The sequence below is a fragment of the Hyla sarda genome, chromosome 1, assembly GCF_029499605.1.
Source record: "Hyla sarda isolate aHylSar1 chromosome 1, aHylSar1.hap1, whole genome shotgun sequence".
Classification (NCBI taxonomy): domain Eukaryota; kingdom Metazoa; phylum Chordata; class Amphibia; order Anura; family Hylidae; genus Hyla; species Hyla sarda.
The window spans coordinates 197241877-197266085 of record NC_079189.1 but is presented as its reverse complement, the minus strand read 5'-3'; the positions used below and the strand labels follow the sequence as shown (position 1 = coordinate 197266085).

The 24209-nt window shown below is 41.7% G+C and overlaps 1 protein-coding gene across 1 annotated transcript in view; it reads right to left on the bottom strand.

Annotated features, from left to right (window-relative positions):
* The window catches only part of LOC130355875 (A.superbus venom factor 1-like), a 266587-nt gene that overhangs the window by 165992 nt on the left and 76386 nt on the right, over nt 1–24209 (bottom strand). Inside the window, exons 10-13 of the mRNA XM_056556718.1 lie at nt 23797–23896; nt 20315–20432; nt 4846–4961; nt 58–198 (exon numbers count right to left, since the gene is read on the bottom strand). Coding sequence (XP_056412693.1) covers nt 58–198; nt 4846–4961; nt 20315–20432; nt 23797–23896 — 475 coding nt within the window. The remainder of the gene's footprint in view (nt 1–57; nt 199–4845; nt 4962–20314; nt 20433–23796; nt 23897–24209) is intronic.

Below are 24209 nucleotides of genomic sequence, written 5' to 3'. Positions count from 1 at the left end.
GTCTTAAAAATAACAATACATTTCATATGTTTAACAGCCATAAACATTAAAACTTACAGTTAATGTTAGCTCTTTTTGACTGGCTTGTGTATTCATTTTCAGCTCCACCAGTCCTTCCTGTGATGATCGTCCTTCATCCTTTCCACAAACTACAGGAACATTTGCTGCAGGAGTCATGTCAGGGTTTTTAACAGACACCTATAAAACAAAACTATAGTTAGTGTCACAGCTCAGGTATACTGTATACAAACCGATTTTATTTTAAATAAGCAGTACATAGAAATAGATTGTAGATAAGAATATACTTTTATTTGTCTTTTCTTGATTTGACTAAACATTCCAGAATCTCAGTAAGGCAATTTATGCTACAAACAGTGGGACAAGTCACTTTATTTTTAGTTAGGGAGTGTATAATCCTGCCTCATGGATGCAAGACAAACCCAGAATAGGATTATGCAGTATGGCTTGGTCTGCACTTTCCTTAGTAGCATGGTGCACAAGTTCAGGGCAGCATCTCGTACAACCAATATGGTATTTGGGAACAGGGACTCATTTTTGCAGGTAGAATCAAGCTGTGTTTATTCCAAAAGTAAGTAACACTCTACATCTAATTTGAAGTGCATTATATTAGATGTGGTTTGTAACTTACCTTTGGAATAAACACAGCTTTATTCAACCTGCAAAAGTGAGTCCTGGTTACTCATAACCCATACTATAATTATATTTTTTATTATGATGATAATAATAATACTATTGTATCATAACATGAAAAATGCTAATTTTACATCCTGAGCACCACATTTATTATGATTTAGATACTTTTTGTACTATTCACAGAAAAAATAGGGGTGGCTTTAAATGCAACACAATTGCACAAAATGTTCTAACCCTTAGATGGTGTAAAGTTAAACAAATGTGTCTAATACAGATGCATCATAGCCTTCCTTAGGAGAACTGGTTATGGAACGTTGGCATGAGTCAGGATGGACCAGGCAATGTTGGATGTCACTCTGAGGGTGATAGCATATTGAGACAATGTCACCATCTTTGTCCTCTTACAGTGTGAAGGGCAATAGGTGATGTCAGAGGTGGAATTCTATTTGGAAGCAATGGGGTCCAAGATCAACCAGTATAAGTGTGAAAATCTCTGTCTCGGAGATGGAGATCCTGATTTTGATCTCCTGGGCACCCTTCCAGAGCCCAAGGAGTCTGCAAAAGTCCTTGGCATCAAATTTGGCCAAAGGCATTAATCCAAACAAAACTGGACCAAAAGTGTAGGGATGGAGGGGGCGTTCTTATCTCTGTTCCAATTATGGGTGAGATCCGTTTTGCACTAGGCCGTTAGTGCAGCTGTCCAGGCAGAATCAGCACTTTATGGCAGACTGGTTCTTGCCTTTATCCTAATACTGTGTATTCATTGGTTTGACTTGAAGTCTAAGATGACTGACCAGGTATTGTATTGTGATTACAAGATCAGCCTACTCTGCTATAGTGTGCATATGAACTTTTAATTTATAACAGTGAGAGCCAACACCCATGTTGAATATAACTCTCCTAAACAATTGTTATTGTAGTTGTCATATAGCATTTTAAAAAGCTTTAATAATATATATGCATTTTAATTAAAATTTTCAAGGTTTATCTGAACTCTTTTTGTGGTATAAAATGTGTTCATAGAGTCCCTCTTATGCGTAATAGACCAGTATGTATGGTATATTTCCAAGGTGTCTACTAGGACTATTTTGTTCATTAAGTGGATACCCAGCCTGAGACTGAATTTGTTTTTATAATGGGATTTAACTGTCTCCCACCTTTTCATAGCTGTTATTAAAAGGATATTGCCAGACAATTTATACACTTTAATCCTTTAACCCCTTAAGGACTCAGGGTTTTTCCGTTTTTGCACTTTCGTTTTTTCCTCCTTACCTTTTAAAAATCATAACCCTTTCAATTTTCCACCTAAAAATCCATATTATGGCTTATTTTTTGCGTCGACAATTCTACTTTGCAGTGACATTAGTCATTTTACCCAAAAATGCACGGCGAAACGGAAAAAAAAATCATTGTGCGACAAAATCGGAAAAAAAACGCCATTTTGTAACTTTTGGGGGCTTCCGTTTCTACGCAGTGCATATTTCGGTAAAAATTACACCTTATCATTATTCTGTAGGTCCATACGGTTAAAATGATCCCCTACTTATATAGGTTTGATTTTGCCGCACTTCTGGAAAAAATCATAACTACATGCAGGAAAATTTATACGTTTAAAAATGTCATCTTCTGACCCCTATAACTTTTTTATTTTTCCACGTACGGGGCGGTATGAAGACTCATTTTTTGCGCCGTGATCTGAAGTTTTTATTGGTATGATTTTTGTTTTGATCTGACTTTTTGATCACTTTTTATTCATTTTTTAATGTTATAAAAAGTTACCAAAATACGCTTTTTTGGACTTTGGAATTTTTTTGCGCATACGCCATTGACCGTACGGCTTAATTAATTATATATTTTTATTGTTCGTACATTTACGCACACGGCGATACCACATATGTTTATTTTTATTTACACTGTTTTATTTTTTTTATGGGAAAAGGGGGGTGATTCAAACTTTTATTAGGGAAGGGGTTAAATAACCTTTATTAACACTTTTTTTTTTAAATTTTTTTTGCAGTGTTATAGGTCCCATAGGGACCTATAACACTGCACACACTGATCTCTCATCCTGATCACAGGCGTGTATTAACACGCCTGTGATCAGCATTATCGGCGCTTGACTGCTCCTGCCTAGATCTCAGGCACGGAGCAGTCATTCGTCGATCGGACACCGAGGAGGCAGGTAAGAGCCCTCCCGGTGTCCGATCAGCTGTTCGGGACGCCGAGATTTCACCACGGCGGTCCCGAACAGCCCGACTGAGCAGCCGGGATACTTTCAGTTTCACTTTAGAAGCGGCGGTCAGCTTTGACCGCCGCTTCTAAAGGGTTAATACCGCACATCGCCGCGATCGGCGATGTGTGGTATTAGCCGCGGGTCCCGGCCGTTGATTAGCGCCGGGACCCACGCGATATGATGCGGGATCGCGGCGCGATCCCGCTTCATATCGCGGGAGCCGGCGCAGGACGTAAATATACGTCCTGCGTCATTAAGGGGTTAAGGATGCAAAAAAATTTTGGCCTTAAAGGGGTATTCTGGCATAAAAAAAAAGAATAATTGCTGGTACCTTGGGGGGAAAAAATCTATACTTACCTACCCCTGGTTCTATCCTGTTAAAGCTCCTGTTTAATCTGTTTCTGGTCCTCTGTTTCTGTGTTCTACCTGCTTTCAAGATGAGAGATTGGAGCAGAAACTGCCTGCTGAGCCAATCACTCGCTGAAATTTCACATTTACAATATGTCTATGGTATGTTGGTATCCTTTGGTAAACCTCTTTTAACTTTTTTGGAAATTGGAGGACTTAAGAACTTTACAATAATACAGGGTGGGCCATTTATATGGATACACCTTAATAAAATGGGAATGGTTGGTGATATCAACTTCCTGTTTGTGGCACATTAGTATATGTGAGGGGGGGGGGAAACTTTTCAAGATGGGTGGTGACCATGGCGGCCATTTTGCAGTCGGCCATTTTGAATCCAACTTTTGTTTTTTTCAATAGGAAGAGGGTCATGTGACACATCAAACATATTGGGAATTTCATAAGAAAAACAATGATGTGCTTGGTTTTAACGTAACTTTATTCTTTCATGAGTTATTTACAAGTTTCTGACCAATTATAAAATGTGTTCAATGTGCTGCCCATTTTGTTGAATTGTCAATGCAACCCTCTTCTCCCACTCTTCACACACTGACAGCAACACCGCAGGAAAAATGCTAGCACAGGCTTCCAGTATCCGTAGTTTCAGGTGCTGCACATCTCGTATCTTCACAGCATAGACAATTGCCTTCAGATGACCCCAAAGATAAAAGTCTTTGGGGGTCAGATCGGGAGACCTTGGGGGCCATTCAACTGGCCCACGACAACCAATCCACTTTCCAGGAAACTGTTCATCTAGGAATGCTCGGACCTGACACCCATAATGTGGTGGTGCACCATCTTGCTGGAAAAACTCAGGGAATGTACCAGCTTCAGTGCATAAAGAGGGAAACACATCATGTAGCAAATTCACATATCCAGTGACCTTGAGGTTTCCATTGATGAAGAATGGCCCCACTATCTTTGTACCCCATATACCACACCATACCATAAATTTTTATGTTCCAACAGTCTTGGGGGGATCTATCCAATGTGGGTCGGTGATTTTGTTTGTTAACTTCACCATTCACATAAAAGTTTGCCTCATCACTGAACAAAATCTTCTGCGTAAACTGAGGGTCCTGTTCCAATTTTTGTTTTGCCCATTCTGCAGCACCTGAAACTACGGATACTGGAAGCCTGTGCTAGCATTTCTCCTGCGGTGTTGTTATCAGTGTGTGAAGAGTGGGAGAAGAGGGTTGCATTGTCAATCAAACACAATGGGCAGCACATTGAACTCATTTTATAAGTGGTCAGAAACTTGTAAATAACTCATGAAAGAATAAAGTTACCTTAAAACCAAGCACATCATTGTTTTTCTTGTGAAATTCCCAATAGGTTTGATGTGTCACATGACCCTCTTCCTATAAAAAATTAACATTTTCTTTTCATATGTACTTTTACCACCCCAAATGCAATTTCTCCCTCAGTATGCCATATGTAACCAAAAACTTCACAGATTTTGTTGACATTGTTCTTGGGCAGCATTGCACACCCAAATCAAAAGCTAAATCTGCTTAAAATATTTAATTATCTTCTCCAATACAAATTCTTACTGTTAATTTAAATGGAGCACCAGGTATGAAATAAGATGGAGTCCTAATAAGTGCAATATTATATGGCGAGGACACGATCTTGATGTTGGTTTTGTGTGCTGTAACATAATCACCATCTGGAACAAGAAAAAATTATCAAGCACTGACTATATTTAATAACCATTTAATTTAATATCTATAAAGGGAATGTCCCTTTAAATATTGTTTATAGTTAAATAGAAACCCACATTTTGATTATATTTTGTATTTACATCTATTAAAAATATCACCAGATATTCCAGAAATAATGTTACTATAGTGGATTTGCTCTCTTTGCAATAGCTTTACCTTTAAAGGAGAACTCCAGCCAAATGGAATTACCTTTTATACAGCTGCAAATGCTCAATTTATATAACTTTAAAATGTACAAAGTGTAATCTTTACTGGTCACATATCCTGTTTCTCTCAGCTTTTCTTCCAGGCAAGAAGTCCAGTAGTTCTTATCACACAAGATGACTGTCGTCTACACTTTGCTGGGTGTAGACAACATGTCATTTTTCAATGTCACACTCCCTTTTCCTCAGCTCCCTTCTCCTCAAGGAGTTGAGAGCGATTCAGTGTGTTATTGGCTGAGGCACATACCTTTCTTATCTATAGTCACTGTTTCTCTAACAATGTGACCTTCTCAGCTCTCTGAAGGCAGCTCCTTGGCAGGTCACACATGAAACAAGCACAGGGGGTGATGGTGTGTGTATGGGAGTTATTTTAAGATTTTAAAAAGACAGAGAGAATGAAGACAATAGCACTTACCACTCTGACCGAAATCTTCTTTATTCAAATGGCTTCAGGTACAGTCATAGCAGATGAAGGGGTGCGTCCATGGGATGGTAACTGCTTTGCGTGATGTACAAGCTTCATCAAGCCAACGCTCAGGACTGAACAAACAGGAGTGGATTATGTGCGCGCTCACCAGGTGAGCATAATCAGCAATACAAACAAAGGGGAAAAAAAACATATACAACACATTGCGAGGCGAATTGACTATTTGTAGACCGGCGAATTTCATAACATTATTGTGGTGTCCCGGTACTGCATCCTATCCGGTACCTGTGTATATAGGTCCCCATAGCCAGTCCCTAGGACGTCGGGTCCTTTTTGTCTGGTCTGCCCCTTGTCACCTCTCATCTAGATAGTCATTAAACTGATAGTTTATTCAGGATTTATGTAAATATAATGGTACTAATGTATATAACTAGTTAATTACCTGTCCGGAGCGTAGCAGGACCTGCGGGTCACGTGATCAGGTAAACTCTATGGTTTTTTGCTTAAGGACCTTTGGAGGTCCCTGTGACGTATTGCACCCACCATACTTTGTGACGCTGAGTGACAGATATTCGGACCAATCAAAACAACCCCGCCCCTGCCCATATAAGGGAGCGATGGCCATGATTCTCTCTCTTGTTCCCGGGCTGTCAAATGAGCAGGATCTTCCGCAGTGAGTTAGGCCCGAGCCTTGCGGCAATGGTTGATCTGTTCAGAATCGTGAGTGTATCAATCCCTAAGCACTCTGCAAGATCACCGGACCTTATCTATCCCCTAAATCCGGACGGAGCTACGCAAATTACCCAAAATTCAGAGACTTGTATTATTATTCAAGGTCTGCAACAACTGTCAGTCACAGAACTATATAGAGACTGTTTGCGTGAGACTGTTATTGTGCATTGGATGTACCACAAGCCTTTCAGTAAAGTTTATCCAATCTACCTAAACAACACCCCAACTACCATACACCCCCCAAGGGCTACCACAAAGCCTTTTTGACATCGCAAACAAGATTCAGGTGTGTGCCTACTACAGTTGCCACTAGTGAAAGTGTACTCCCCCACAGAAAACAAACTTTATTCATGTGCTGTAAACCGTGTTGCTGTGTACGGGAGCGGTGTCCATGGTGCACCATTCAAGGGGGCCGCGAGAAAAGTAAGGGGGGAGGCGAAGATTTATCAGCAACTGAAATGTGTAAACTGCGCAATGAGTTCATGCTGCGATCCTTTGGTCCGGTCGACACAGGCGGAGCCGAACTGCTGCCGCAAAAGTGCGCGAAGAAAGCCTGTGCTGTGCCACGCCCCGCCCCTGGGCGTGGCCACCAAGTTGTTGTGTTGCAGCCGAAAGGGTAATCAGAGATAGTCGTCTCAGGAAGGACCGGAAGTCGGGGCTGCACCGATAACGTAATTCCTGCCGGGCGCCATTTTGGAGAAGCCCACTATAAAAGACGCCACGCACAGCGACCTCTTCAGTCTGCACGGAGAGCCGGAGAGTACAGACATTCCACGTGGTGAAGTTGGAAAAATGGTGCCGGAAAAGCGGAAAGTTGTGGCAGTCGCAGCCCGACTTTTCCAAGAACTTGCTGACCGTCTGCAGCGGATGTCATTAGACGAAGAGGGGGCCTGCAATCTTCCCCCACTGCCTGATGATGACGACGATTGGCCAGAGACACCTCCAGCGTAGAGCGCAGGGACACCGGGAGGTGCATCACCGGTGAGATTGTCCCCTCACCAAAGAACCCCGGGCTCGTGGGCTGAGATCCCATCGGAGGAGTCTGCTGGGAGTACCCCGCCAGAGGCGGCCTATTCTTCCTCCTCCAGCCCTGAGGTCATACCTCGATCAAGCTTGCCAAGTGCACGACCGTGCTCACCAAAATTGCCGCAATGGGTGTTCGGAGATGAGCCGGAGCTGATCGAGTACATGCACAGAGTACTTCAACCATTACCTGGGAAGCCACTCCCACCAATCCCAACTGCAGAAAAAGAAAGGGCCCGTCAAGAAGCCGAGCTGGCCGAATTGATGGAAAAGTTAAAGGCCCGACACAAAGAACTCTATGCCCCCAAGCATGTGCATTTGCCTTATGAAGAGAAAGTGTGTTATCAAGAAAATACCAAAGAAATGAAGGCATTGTACATACGCAAATGGGATCATCCCTGAGAAGGAGAGGAGCCATTAGAAAGAAGAAGAGCAACTGTGGCCAAGTTCGACAAGGTCAGAGGTTATGGGACACTTCTTGACTGCCACACTGGGCAGACCATCCTCGTAAACCGGCGAGCAGTGCAAAGGCCATATCTCCATAAGAAGTTCTACACCTTGGAGGTGGGTGAAATAGTAGAGTACACCCCTCTCCAGAGCCTTCTGATTGGGAGTCCGATCCCTTCAACTTGAAGCCAAAAAGATCTGCTCCTAAAGCCTCCACCTGCGTACCCAAGGAGGAGGAGCTTGAACAGTCTAGTTCATCATCTTCTATGTACAGCAAAGAGCCAAGTTCTTCATTTTCTACATATTGTCGAGAGTCAAGTCCTGCTCAAGTTCAGTAAAGTAAGCCCAAATTGCAGGCACCAAAGACCGTACCTAGTCCCTCTCGGAGCAATGAGAGTTTGTCTGTTCCAGAGGTAGCAACGCACGTACCTAGGCCCTCTCGGAGCAATGAGAGTTTGCCTCCTGCACAGGTACCAACGTATGTACCAAGGCCCTCTTCTGACATGGAGAGTTTGCCTGCTTCCAGGGTACCAACGAAAGAGTCATGGGTCCATCCTAGTTTGGAGATGGTACTCAAGCCCTATTGCCCCACTTTGATCCCGGCTAGTAAGCCTATAACCCCTTCCCAAGCTTCCATCCACCACTCAATCCTCACCAATGTGGTGTGGCAAAGCTATGTCAATTCTAATCCTGCCCCTGATGTTGGCAGATACAGAGGAACCCAGAGAGGCACTAGAAGAGTAAAGAAGAATATTCTTTGAAGAGACTCTAAAGTAATGTCCTATTGTTTCTTATGTTAACCACTTTTATTTTGCAGCAACCATGTTCAAGAATTGTGCCTAGTAGGACTGTGCTAAGATTGTTCCAGTTCAAAGTTCAGCAACGTAACCACTAAGCTTGTGCCTGACTATTAAGTCAAGAGACTCCTAGCCTGTAGGAGATTCATTAAGGACTGTACCCGGCTGAGTTGTGGTTAAGGCCGTGTTTATCTTTCCCTTTAATTGAACTCTTAGTGTAGGTGGACTGCTGATCCTTACACATCTATTTTATGTATTTACTAGCAGCTTCATAAGAACTCTTATGATAAATGTTGCAATTATCAGGTGAATGCGCTTGAACCATGTTGGAGTGTTGATAATTGTGTAAGTCTGTATAGTAAAAATGTATATGGTTCTTGTACACAGGAAGGTACCCCTTGTCTGTGTACATAAAAAAATAGATAAGGGTTGTACATAAAAAAATAGTCTAATGTCTATGCACACAAAAAGTGAGTCAGAGCTGTACACAGAAAATATCGACGTGCTGCACGTGTACACTCAACACTAAAAACATAAATAAATTTTGTACATACAAATGTATAGAATGCTAAAGGTGTTTTAGTAGGTAACTCAACAGGTGACACCCGGTGGGTAGTATTATTGCTGTCGCCAATCGCTAGCACCTGTCTCAACAAAAATAATAGGGAAGATTCCCCTTAAAATAGTACTTGCACACATAGTACTCTAGATTACTCACTTAAATGTAATACCTCAAGTTTCTCTAGTGCATACACCAAAGTAAATGTCTCACTTAAGAAAACACTTTAGGAATTGTAGCCTATTGAAATTCAATTCCTGCCACTGTTAGGTACACTTCTTCTTCTCCTTCTTTGCGTGTGTGAGATGCTCTGCCTGGCCAGTAGGTGCTCTTGCGAATATAGAATTAAACATGTATTTCTAAGAATAACCTAGTTAGGTTGTTTTGAAAGTGCTCTAGGGGTAAGTAGCATGTAGCCAATAGACCCTAGCAGCCATCCTTACTGTGATCTAGCTTCCGGCTAGCCAGTAGAACTTTTGTGTACTAACAGGTAACTTATTGTTGGCAAATAAAATGTGTGAGATAATAAAATTGTTTAGTCAGCTTGAAACTAAAAGTATAGAGAGCTGTACTAATGTTCAGTTTAGCCTCATAAAAATGTGTAGAGAGCTAATAAAATGTCTTAGGAGCTAGCAACTACATGTCAGATAGCTGCCTAATTGTCTAGTAAGCTTTAAAGTGTATAATAAGCTTAATAAAATGTCTATGAAGATAGAAACTAAAAGGTTAGATAGCTTCCTTAAATGTCTAGATAGCACCAATGTCTAGATAGATTTCTATTGTCTAGTCCAAATACTAGTGAGAGTATCAGAGAATGTAAATGTGTTCCATGTTTACTTAGAATGTATAACAAATTTATAGATCATCCTGTTCTAGGCCTAGTCCCTCTGTCTTAGGGGACAGGCGTTGAGGTCGACTTATCTTAAGTATTGGGGTTTGTGGTGTCCCGGTACCGCATCCTATCCGGTACCTGTGTATATAGGTCCCCATAGCCAGAGTCCCTAGGACATCGGGTCCTTTTTGTCTGGTCTGCCCCTTGTCACCTCTCATCTAGATAGTCATTAAACTAATAGTTTAGTCAGGATTTATGTAAATATAATAGTACTAATGTATATAGCTAGTTAATTACCTGTCCGGAGCGTAGCAGGACCTGCGGGTCACGTGATCAGGTAAACTCTATGGTTTTTTGCTTAAGGACCTTTGGAGGTCCCTGTGACGTATTGCACCCACCATGCTTTGTGACGGTGAGTGACAGATATTCAGACCAATCAAAACAACCCCGCCTCTGCCCATATAAGGGAGCGGCGGCCATGGTTCTCTCTCTTGTTCCCGGGCTATCAAATGAGCAGGATCTGCACAGCTATCTTCCGCAGTGAGTTAGGCCCGAGCCTTGCGGCAACGGCTGATCTATTCAGAATCGTGAGTCTATCAATCCCTAAGCACGCTGCAAGATCACCGGACCTTATCTATCCCCTAAATCCGGACGGATCTTCGCAAATTACCCTAAATTCAGAGACTTGTATTACTATTCAAGGTCCGCAACAACTGTCAGTCACTGAACTATATAGAGACTGTTTGCCTGAGACTGTTATTGTGCATTGGATGTACCGCAAGCCTTTCAGTAAAGTTTATCCATGTTCAAGTTCAAGTACCCTGTGGACCTTCAGTCATTTTGTGCATGCACCTATCGTTACTGGGAAGGGCGGCGATAGGCCGGAGAATTACCTCAGCATACTAGCCCTCAGCCTGGCGTCACGAATTATAGGGTTAACTTTAACCCTTCATCTACCTAAACAACACCCCAACTACCATACACCCCCCAAGGGCTACCACATTATAATCTCCATTGTAGTGTTCTTGTATGTGGGCTATTAAGCGAGGGGCTCCCTTTCTGGTACGGACAGAATAAAAATGTTCACATACTCGGGTAAATAAACTTCTTATCGTCTTACCCACACAAAAGAACGCGCAAGGGCAAATCAGGGCATATATCAAAAAACTTGATCGACAAGAAATAAATTGGTCACTTGCACAAATGGCACGATGCATGCTCGCTTGTGTAGTGACAGCCGAATTGTCACCATTCGGCAGTGAGATGACTTCTGGCTCTCCACCTTATTGGACTCTTGCTACCAGTACAAAATGGGGCCTTTTTCACACCCACTGAGAGGGAGGACAAACTGACCTACTACAGAAACATCCTACGCAGTCAGTTAGCTGATGTCTATCTGCACCATCGTCCATCTTCTCCCAGATCTGACTCAGGGGGGTACTCTGCGCTCACCTTCCACTGCCATGGCTGCTGGGGAAGGGTGGGGTGACAGGAGCAGTACCACCTCCATCAGAGTCTACAGTCGCTGATGAGTAGCTTTCTTCATCCGCATAGTGAAGCAACTCATCAGCAACAGGTAGACATAGAGCAGGATCTGAAACAGCAGGTGGTGGCATACCTTGACATACCTTGACCATACCAACACACATTGAAGATCCGCTGGACTTCTGGGCTGCCAAACTTGATTTGTGGCCGCAACTAGCAGAGTTTGCCCTGGAAAAGCTGTCCTGCCCGGCCGGTAGTGTGCCATCAGAGTGGGTGTTTAGTGCGGCAGGGGCCATAGTAACCCCAAGGAGAACTCGTCTGTCCTTGACAAATGTGGAGAGACTGACCTTTGTGAAGATGAATCAGGCATGGATCAGTCAGAATTTTCACCCACCAATGCCTGATGCATTAGAGTAGATTTACCATTGTGCCACACCAACACTTCACAAATACGGATAGTACAAAACATATTTAAGGTGCTGCTTCCCAGTTACAGACATTCCTCGGCATCAGACCACAAGTAAGTATTGAGGATATGCATTAGCTAAAATGTAACTTTTCTTAGGATAAAATATGTACCCCAAATTTTTGGGAAATCAAACAAAAGGAAAGGTGTGCAAAAAAACACTATGTTCCACCTACACCACCAAGTAATGATGTGATGCAAAGACCTCTAAAAGGTGGAAGGGAACAACGTATGTTCCATTGTAACCGTTGGGGGGCAAAAACTTCTCCTGTAAGGCCCTACTCTCGCATTATTAATTCCCTTCTTGGCAAGTGTTACTCGCCCTAAAAAGGTTAGCCCCACACAGGAACTTTTCCCTGTTTCCCCCTACAAACACTGCCATTTCCCAGGGTTTTTAGGTGGAAATAGAGAGTTTCCTTTGTGGGGCCGCCCTTTCTAGGGTGAGTAAAACTTGCCAAAAAGGGAATTAACCCCTTAAGGACTCAGCCCATTTTGGCCTTAAGGACTCAGACAATTTAATTTTTACGTTTTCATTTTTTCCTCCTCGCCTTCTAAAAATCATAACTCTTTTATATTTTCATCCACAGACTAGTATGAGGGCTTATTTTTTGCGTGACCAGTTTTCCTTTGTAATGACATCACTCATTATATCATAAAATGTATGGCGCAACCAAAAAACACTATTTTTGTGGGGAAATTAAAACGAAAAACGCAATTTTGCTAATTTTGGAAGGTTTTGTTTTCACACCGTACAATTTCTGGTAAAAATGACATGTGCTCTTTATTCTGAGGGTCAATACGATTAAAATGATACCCATTATTATATACTTTTATATTATTGTTGCGCTTAAAAAAAATCACAAACTTTTTAACCAAATTAGTACGTTTATAATCCCTTTATTTTGATGACCTATAACTTTTTTATTTTTCAGTATAAGCGGCGGTATGGGGGCTCATTTTATGCGCCATGATCTGTACTTTTTTTTGATACCACATTTGTATATAAAAAACTTTTAATACATTTTTTATAATTTTTTTTTTAATAAAATGTATTAAAAAAGTAGGAATTTTGGACTTTTAAAAAATGTTTTCGTTCACGCCGTTCACCGTACGGGATCATTAACATTTTATTTTAATAGTTCGGACATTTACGCACGCGGCGATACCAAATATGTCTATAAAAAATGTTTTTTACGCTTTTTGGGGGTAAAATAGGAAAAAACGGACGTTTTACTTTTTTATTGGGGGAGGGGATTTTTCACTTTTTTTTTACTTTTACTTTTACATTTTTTTACATTTTTTTTTACACTTGAATAGTCCCCATAGGGGACTATTCATAGCAATACCATGATTGCTAATACTGATCTGTTCTATGTATAGGACATAGAACAGATCAGTATTATCGGTCATCTCCTGCTCTGGTCTGCTCGATCACAGACCAGAGCAGGAGACGCCGGGAGCCGCACGGAGGAAGGTGAGGGGACCTCCGTGCGGCGTTATGAATGATCGGATCCCCGCAGCAGCGCTGCGGGCGATCCGATCGTTCATTTTAATCGCGAACTCCCGCAGATGCCGGGATCTGTATTGATCCCGGCACCTGAGGGGTTAATGGCGGACGCCCGCGAGATCGCGGGCGTCGGCCATTGCCGGTGGGTCCCTGGCTGCGATTAGCAGCCGGGATCAGCCGCGCATGACACGGGCATCGCTGCGATGCCCGCGGTTATGCTTAGGACGTAAATGTACGTCCTGGTGCGTTAAGTACCACCTCACCAGGACGTACATTTACGTCCTGCGTCCTTAAGGGGTTAAAAAGGGCGAGAGTAGGGCCTTACAGGGGAAGTTTTAACTGCCACCTGCTACAATAGACATTACGTTGTTCCATTCCGCCTTTTCGAGAAAAGTGTTACTCGTCTTAAAAAGGGTGGCCCCACACAGGAACCAATCCCTATTTCTACCTAAAAACCCTGGGAAATGGCAGTGTTTGTAGGTGGAAATAGGGAGAGGTTCCTGTGTGGGGCTTCCCTTTTTAGGGCGAGTAACACTTCCCAAGAAGGGAATTAATAATGCGACAGTAGGGCCTTACAGGGAAAGGGCTTACCCCCACTGGTTACAGTGGACCATATGTTTTTCCCTTCCACCTCTTTGAGGTATTTGCATCACATCAATACTTGGTGGTGTAGGTGGCACATGGTGTTTTTTGCACACCTTTACTTTTGTTTGAAGTTTTACGTATGCATATCCTCAATACCTACTTGTGCACACTAACACTTTTACAAAAGAGACAGTTTACTTCTGCCTACCTACCTCCGCTACTATTCTGATCCTGCCACCCGCCTGATGCCACACATCTGATGTCAAGTTCTCCTTTTTTCACCCACCTTCGTCACCCGGTACTAGTATTGCCACCCACCACACCACTCTGTCACCGGGTCACTTTCAGGACTCCTGATGCTGCTGATGCCACCTCCAGGCTGTCTCATTCTGCCACCATATGTTCTTCTCATGCTGATGCCAGCTCCAAGCTGTCTCATACTGCCACCATATGTTCTTCTCATGCTGCTGCCACCTCCAGGCTGTGTCATTCAACCACTATATGTTCTCCTCATGCTGCCGCAAACTCCAGGCTGTGTCATTCAGCCATTATATTCTCCTCATGCTGCCGCCACCTCCACGCTGTGTCATTCAGCCACTATATGGTCCCCTCATGCTGCTGCCACCACCTCCAGGCTGTATCATTCAGCCACTATATGTTCTCCTCATGCTGCTGCAAACTCCAGGCTGTGTCATTCAGCCACTATCTGGTCTCCTCATGCTGCCGCCAACTCCAGGCTGTGTCATTCAGCCACTATATTCTCCTCATGCTGCCGCCACCTCCACGCTGTGTCATTCAGCCACTATATGATCCCCTCATGCTGCTGCCACCACCTCCAGGCTGTGTCATTCAGCCACTATATGTTCTCCTCATGCTGCTGCAAACTCCAGGCTGTGTCATTCAGCCACTATCTGGTCTCCTCATGCTGCCACCACCCCCAGGCTGTGTCATTCAGCCACTATATGTTCTCCTCATGCTGCCGCAAACTCCAGACTGTGTCATTCAGCCACTAAATGCTGCCGCCAACTCCAGGCTGTGTCATTCAGCCACTATTTGTTCTCTTCATGCTGCCGCCAACTCCAAGCTGTGTCATTCAGCCACTATGTGGTATCCTCATGCTGCCGCCAACCTCAGGCCATGTCATTCAGCCACTATATGTACTCCTCATGCTGCTGCCACCTCCACGCTGTGTCATTCAGCCACTATATGTTCTCCTCATGCTTCCGCAAACTCCAGGCTGTGTCATTCAGCCACTATATGCTGCCGCCACCTCCATGCTGTGTCATTCAGCCACTATATGGTCTCCTCTTGCTGCCGCCACGTCCACACTGTGTCATTCAGCCACTATATGGTTTCCTCATACTGATGCCCCATCCAGGCTCTGTCATTGTGCCGCTCTGCGAAAGGGATTCTAACAGCGACGCCTCTGCATGTCATACTGAAAAACAGTATTATTTTACTAACCCAGCACCACCCTATGCGTGTTAAAGCAAGGCAAAAATGTTCTACACCCCTATTGAGGCTCTCTGTAGGCCGGAAATAGCCATTTTTAAAAGTGATTCACTGCGAATAAATTCGGACTGAAACACATTTTTGGAAAGTTTGGCAAATCTGATTAATCAAATTTTGCAAGAATTCGCTCATTTCTAACTGTACCTGAAGCCATTTGTATAAAGCTTTGAATCCAATCTTTGACAGATAAAGAAATTATATCTTTTTGGACAATTAATTCATTGCAATCTTACCTTGAAAGTGGACGCGTACCCCGTGGGCTCAGGGTATATAAAACACCATCCCAATTCACAGAAGACAATGAATTCATGAATTCACAGAGCACACCATGAAATTACTTAGTATAGTCCTTGAAAAAAAATGCAAAGGAATATTTGAACATCACCAATGATTACGAGTTTAAAACCAAACAAGAGTTTTAAACTCATCTCAGAGTCATATGCCAGCAATTTTTGGAACACACGTCGTAACATCAAAAGAAATCGTAGAGCACAGTTCAGACGTAACCAGAAACGACAAGTATCAGAATTCGGGACTACCGATTCCGAAACAAGCTGTTCAGACGACATGAATACCACCCAAAGAGCTATCAAATGCAAGTTTCTGGCAAGACCCCTTTAGGAAACGGACCTGAAGGGGCAAGAAAAAATCCAAACTATCATTGGAGAGCCAAACCGAGAAAACGCAAAGGTGTCACATGGAGACACGAATCGTAACCCATAATGTTATCACTCTTACCGACATTTCTTTGCCAGAGAACTGTGTTGCCCTATTGTCGAAAGTTCTAAATGATGGACTATGCAATCCATTTGACTACACTCAATCTGAGATTGACTTTTACAAAGCCATATGAAAAATCAATCTGTCCAAAAGTTTTGCCAAGGAACCACCTTCTAATAAAATTGTAACAGCAAAAGAAGCGGAAACTCCAATTACAATCAGACTGCTGGGCTTTAGTATAGTCAGTACCTTTACACCTGAGTAAAACCTAGATATTGCCACCCTAGCTAGGCTAGATAAGCCTCTAGCCATCATAGACTTAAGAAAGCCTCTAGCCATCATAAGCAACCTGATTATACTGAGGACTCTGATTATAATGATTCAGATAATAATTCAGTTTATTCGGATTATAATGACCCCTCTTACTTTCCTGATGAATCAGAGTGAGATTATACAGAGTCTGGTATTTTAGATAGTCAAGGTGTCCCATTTTTTGACCCTTCCCATATAAAGCATCCCCTATAGGGAGAGTGGACACCCAATCCTCTATTTGAAAGATTCATAAGCTATTGGATAAAGAAGGGTCTAGATAACAAAACACGCAATAAATTACGGGCTGAATGTCCGAGACCCACCATGTCTTTGAATGCGGCTCAAACACCTGAGCTAGACCCAATATTAATAAAATATCTTCAAAAAATCAGGTAAAACCCCAAAAAAGGGCATTGACCGCAGCTTTAAATTGTGTCAGGACAAATTCTTAGACCTTTTAGGTACTATTTCAAAAATTTTGAATTTATCTGAGGAAGCACAGGGGTTGGGCCCAACGGGCCATGTGCATTTTTGGGAATGTTAATCACCGAAAGAAGGAGAGCAGTTCTTATGAAACTAGATCCCCAACTGGCCCACTTGGCCTTCTCAGAAGCAACATCCACTACTGAAGGTCTCCTTTTCGGAGATCAGCTCATAAAAGAGATCTCACAGTATGTAGGATTGTTTTCAACATTGGATAAGGCTCAATCATCTCTCAAAAAAGTATTTTCCAAAAAGGTTTTTGCAAGGGCTTGGAAAAGTCGGGGCCATGTTTCCCTCCGAGGCCCCCAGTATAGAGCTCAACAACAAGGATCTTACCATCAAGATAGACCCAAATAAACCTAAAAACTTTAAACAACTTTGTACGTTACCAACATTTAAAGATGGAAAGCATCCATCTTTTAAGAGATCTATTGCTACCAGACGATTGGCTTGTAAAGATCCAAAATATGCCTATTTAACAGTCCCTATCCATCTTTCATTTATCTGGATGATATCCTTATCATGGCCAGATCTCAACATGTGGCATATATTCATATGAATTGGACCCTCTCACTTTTAGTCAATTTAGGTTTTTTGATCAATTACGACAAGTCCACTCTTATTCCCTCCAAAGAATTGGAGTTTCTAGAGTTTCTCATCAATACTTACACAACCCTTCTAAGCCTTCCTCCTAAAAAACTGAAAACCTTCGATTTAATTCGATCTATCCTCAACAAGGATCTTATTTCTTTGCGTTCCATAGCCTGTATAATAGGCCTCCTTTCTGCTTCTATACAAGCAATTTTTCCGGCTTCTTTGCTGTTCAGAGTTTTGCAAAAGATTCCTCAAATTGTTGTGTTCTTCATCTGGCCAACATTTCAGCTGTCTAATTCATAAATTGTTCAGAGGAACGAAATCAGAGATTCTTGCCAACATTGCCAAAGATTTGGCATTTTTGTTTAGACAGGGACATTACCTTAAGAGCGGAATATCTCCCAGGTCTGTCCAATACTATAGCAGACTGAAATTCTAGATACCTCACAGATTCCAGCGATTGGAAACTAGATCCCTTAATATCACCAACTTCCACCGTTCTTCAGTAAGCAACCCAACCCGGAAGCTCTGGGAGTAGATGCTTTTCTTTAGAGTTGGCCAACAAAAACTCTATATGCCTTCCCCCATTTGCTCTAATCCCCAGAGTCCTCCTGCAAGTATCCATCCAGAAAGAAACTATAGTCCTGATCACTCCATGGTGGACGTCCCAATCCTGGTTCCCACACATTCTCACAATGTTGATAGTCTATCCCAGAATTCTTCCTAATCATTAAAATCTATTGCTAGACCCATTAGGGAATCCTCATCCTTTGACTCTTTCCCATCGATTTCTGCTGGTTGCTTGGCTAATTTCGGGTCAAACTCTTTTAAATCAGAAATTTCTCAGTCAACTAGAAATATCCTAGCGGATGCCTAGGCTCTGGGTACCAGAACTGCTTTCCAATCAGCCTGGAAACTTTGGACTGGTTGGTGCGGTCAACGGAATTTGGATCCCGTTTATGCACATATTCCTCACATTTTAAATTTAGCTTTCTAGGATTTTCCTATCCTAGGTGACAGAAAATATGGGTTTTATGAAAGACAGGAGGTGAGCATTATCCCTCCCATTATCCCACCCTCATGATGTTTTCTTCTTCTATATCTATTTTTCAGCTTATTAAAATCTTCAGATGTGGAACCTGCATAGACTCCCCTTTTCAAGAGTCTTCTAGATTGACATTCAACTTTCCTTTCCAAGTTGTTCCTGTTCAACAAGTTTCCATCTCTACAATCTGAAGCAGTGGATTTCTACGATCTCTCTTTCAACCCTCATTACAGTCTGTTCCAGTTCCTGTTCCGGAGTTTCTTATGAACTATATGCAAATTTATTAGGATTTACAAGCTTATGTTTATCATAAAAAAAGAGGAATATCAGCTGATGATCAGCACCTTTATTACCTTAGGTGTTCTCTGATTGGTTAATATGTTACACAGCACCTTTATGTGGTAAAATGTTTTAACTATTTCACTGCTATGATTTTGCAGTAAAAATATTGTATATAATGCTCGTCTCCTGTCTTTCATAAAATCCATATTTTCCGCCACCTAGGATAGGGAAATCTCCTATTTCTTCTCGCAGTATCAAACTAGAAAGCTATATCCATGTCGTTAACCAATTTATTTCTTGTTGATCAAGTTTTTTGGTATATGCCCTGATTTGCCCTTGCAGGTTCTTTTATGTGGGTAAGACGATAAGAACTTTATTTACTCGAGTACGTGAACATTTTTATTTTGCCCATAGAATGGATATTGTAATGTTATGAAATTCGCCAGACTACAAATAGTCAATTCGCCTCGCAATGGAGGGGATCAACATTTGATTTTCCTACAAACTGAGGCATAGTGGATAATCAAGCTGAATGCCTTAGGACCAATTGATCTTAACGATAGAAATGTCTTAAGTTCATTTTTGTAATAATATGTAAGTGCTGTGTTGTATATGTTTATTTTTTTACCTTTGTTTGTATTGCTGATTATGCTCACCTGGTAAGCGCGCACATAATCCCCACCCCTTTGTTCAGTCCTGAGCATTGGCTTGACTAAGCGTGTGCATCACGCGCAATGGTTAACGTCCCATGCATCTGTGGTGAATTCTTGAAAGACTATCCCAGAATTCACAACAAGATAGGCTGTAAATAGGTGATTTGCGGGGGAACTCAGAGCCAACGCGGATTGGTGCCCGCACTACACAGAGTACGGAACCAGAAACAGTCGGCCTTGTACTCTGTGTAGCAGCGGCTCCAGGGTACTGCAGCCTCAGCTTATACTGGAGTGAATATGAATTAAGGTTGCAGTACCCCACCTTCAACACTCCAGAGTACAGAGCCAACGTCTTCTTGCGCCGTTCTCAGTGGAGTGAGGACACCAAACTGGGTGGCGCAACCCTGCTGATCAACTATTGATAGCCTATCCTGTGGATAGTCTATCAATAGGCTTTTTTTTCTCTAGAAAACCCCTATTTATGCGCTTTTTATTTTTAAATTTTAACAATAGCCATGCTGCTGCATGCAACACCATTTTTTTTTTACCAAAAAGGCAAATCATTGTAATGGATAATTTTTTTTTTTTATCAGTAAGATAAAATAAGTGTCTAGACTTCAAAATAAATTTATACCTGTTGAAAATACTGTCACGTTTGAATAAATGTAATACCCAATGAGCTCATTTTCATTATTGACAGCTTCCAAGAGTTGTGCCCTTTTAAGAGCTATACTTCCTTTTCCCTCAGTTATCTGCAAATAAAATCAGAAGTAATGAACTGTCTGTATACCCAAAGAAAAAAAAAAAAGAACCAATCCAAATACAGTATGTTAAAAAGATTCTTTGTATCTTCATTAAAGGGGTACTCCGTTGGAAAACTATTTTTATTTTTTCATATGAACTGGCTCCCGAAAGACTTCTAAATTACTTCTATTAAAAAATCATAATCCTTCCAGTACTTATCCGCTGCTGTATACTACAGGGGAAGTTTAGTTGTAATTTTCTGTCTGACCACAGTGCTCTCTGCTGACACCTCTGTCCATGTCAGGAACTGTCCAGAGTAGGAGCAAATCCCCAAGGCAAACCTCTCCTGCTCCTGACAGCTCCTGACATGGACAAAGGTGTCAGCAGAGAGCACTGTGGTCAGACTGGAAAAAACAACTCAACTTCCTCTGGAGCATACAGCTGCTGATAAGTACTGGAAGGATTAAGATTTTTTAATAGAAATCATTTACAAATCTGTATAACTTTCTGGCACCAGTTGATTTGACATTTTTTTTTCCCCCTGAAGTACTCGTATAAATTCACTTCACCACAATGTGTTAAAACAGCCTAAATCATCATAATGATTCTATATATTAAATATATATGATAATTTTATCAGAACAATAACTCATCCAAGGAGGCTGTAGCTAGTAGTTGTTCTTATATGTAATTGATTACATCTAGGTTTTAATCACTTGTCAGCAGTAAGCCAGAAAAATAATGAACTAAAAGAACTGAACTACTTATTTCAATGAACTAGATCACAGTAAACTAATCTCCAAAATGAACTGGAAATCACTAGTTACAGAGGAGCTACAATTGTGGTGGCCCAGCTTAAGCTGTTCCAGCTGTTACCCTTTAGATCTGTCAAGTTAGCTGAATTAATATAAGGTTTACCTGATACATAAAATGTTTCTCAAGTATTATATGGTCAAACAAAGAGTATTTTCTGCATTATAAATGTATTTTCTGTTTTGCACCACAATGGATGCACTGAGGTTAAAGGGGTTTTTCCCCTGGCAAATGTTTTTTTTTATTTTTATAAATCAACTGGAGCCAGAAAGTTAAAAAGATTTGTAAATGACTTCTATTTAAAAATCTTAATCCTTCCAGTACTTATCAGCTGCTGTATGTTCCACAGGAAGTTCTTTTCTTTTTGAATTTCCTTTCTGCCTGATCACAGTGCTCTCTGCTGACACCTCTGCCCATTTTAAGAACTGTCCAGTGTAGGAGCAAATCCCCATAGCAAACCTCTCCTGCTCTGGACAAAACCTAAAATGGACACAGGTGTCAGCAGAGAGCATGGTGGTCAGGCAGAAAGGAAATTTAAAAAGAAAAGAATTAACTGTGGAACATACAGCAGCTGATGCGTACTGGAAGGATTAAGATTTTTAAATAGAAGTAATTTACAAATCTGTTTAACTTTCTGGCACCAGTTGATTTAACAAATTTTTTTTCAAGGGTAGTACCTCTTTAACAGAGTGCAGAGGGTTAATATTTTTATGCTCTACAGTACAACTAAATAATTGATTTGGTCTCATGTCGACTCCTAGCCATTTAATGCAGGAGGCAGACCCAACTCCACCCTTCCCCTTTCCTCAGGTGAAGATGTCGACCTAAGTAAGTTAGTAAGAGGGAGTCTAGTCCTGCCATTTGCCAAAAGCACACGTTTTTAGCACATGTACCCAAACGTATCAGTAGCCAGGGGCCGCAGCTTAAACTTGCTTTGCCTCTTTAAAAGTGGACTGTGAGACCTTAATCCAGTAAAATATGATTACTGATTAGTTGATTAAAATTTATAGTAAATGAAACCGCATGGTGAATGGCATCAACATAAAAAAAATTAAGTCCAGAATTGCTGAATTTTAGTCACTTCATATACCAGAAAGAAAGCAATCAAAACAAAATCAAAACAAAAATGGGACCAATAAAACTACAGATCATGGTGCAAAAAAATGAACCCAAAAATAAGAGTAACAGGTGACAGAATAGGACATTCTTAAGCATGTATATAAAACAGGGGGACCACAGGAGCAGTATATGTGAGAGAGGAGGCCCATGGGTACAGTATATGTAAAATAGGGGGCCCATAAAATTATATACAGTAGAATCTCCCAATACTGGACACTCACGGAGAAAAAAAACTGTCTGCTATTGAGGAATTTCCTCTATTGGGGGAAAAAGGCTCAAAAATCTTTCTAAATGACCGAATACTGTACTGTACTCTCTTCAGAGTGTAATTACCTATAAAACAGGATAAAAAGCAATATTACAGTAGAATCTCCTAGTGCCGTTTAATTACCCCTTATCACGCCCCTGTACCATTTTATTCCACCTCTTTGATCCCTCCAATGCCACTTAATTTCTCCCCCCTTGAACCCTCTGTGCAAATTCATCACCTCCTGTGCCATTTAATCCCCCTGTGTCATTTCATTCCCCCTTTATCCCCCTGTGCCACTTTATTTGCCCTGTGCCAAATGACCCCCCCCCCCCTTTACCCCTAGTGCTACATCACTTTTTCCCTCCTCCACCCATTGCTGCCCTTACCTGGCCAGCAGGCTCAGGTGCAGGAGCTCTCAGCAGTTTTCGCATTTTCCTGACATCCTCTTCGTTGCACTCACTTAAGGCTCTGAGAAGCGTCGACTGCCAGCAGTGACAAGTGACGCTCCTGACGTCACTCGTCAGTGCCCGCAGCCACTGCTCTCAGTAAGTGCAGCGCAGAGGATGTCAGAAGAACATCAAAGCCACTGAGATCCCCTGCACCTGAGCCTGCTTGCCAGGTAAGAGGAACAGGGGGAGGGGGGATGGGGAGGAAATGGCTGTTGATTTTGTATAAAACAAACAATAGCTTTCCTGGAGATGACAATGGTTGGCAAAGTTATAAAATCACCTTTTTTATTTTACAGCCAAGTTTCAAGGAGGAGGAGAAACTTTTCTCAAGTGCCACAGCCTGGCATGCCTTGTAACTAGTCTTCACCTCCTAGTTCCTTCTTAAATGATTTAAAGAGCCCTGCACGCTAGTCAAAGAGGTACTGGGAGGTGAGGGCTAGCAAGGAGGAATGCCAGACAATGACACTTGAACAGCTTAGCTCCACCTCCTTGACACTTGGCTGAGCTATAAATTTATAAATTTGTCAACTACACTCAGCTCTAGGAAAGGTACCGTTTACTTTAATACACATAGCTAATAGCTATCTAACAGTGTCTGCAGCTCTTAGCATAAATTAAAGCCAACATATTCCCTTTAGCAACAACACCCCTCCTGCACCCCTCTTTCCGGTGACTAATTCAATTGTAGCTGACATTTTTTAATTGTAAATGTGTGCCACGGTAAATTTAGAAAATACTTACCTGTACTCTTTTCATAGATCCATGTAAGGTCTTCAGGGAATCTTTGAACAATACAAATATGGCAACAGCATAGCCATTTACATTTTTATCAAACAGATACCTACATGAAAATAAGAACATTTTTACATAGTGCATATATTTCACAATGTAAAAGAACTACTACTTAATATATAATATAATAATAATAATAATGTGGTGACGGCTGTATGATAATAACGGTGGCGTGTGATGTACTGTGGAGTGTTGTGACTAGAGTTCATGACACCAGAAGTTTTAACTACCACACTTCTAAGGAGGAAGCGGTTGCCTGTGCCAAGAGCTGGGTAAGAAATACCACAAATGCCAGGTTAGAGAAACCACTTTTAATTTTACTTTAGGAATTTGAAACATTGTACAAACAGAACAGTTCACGT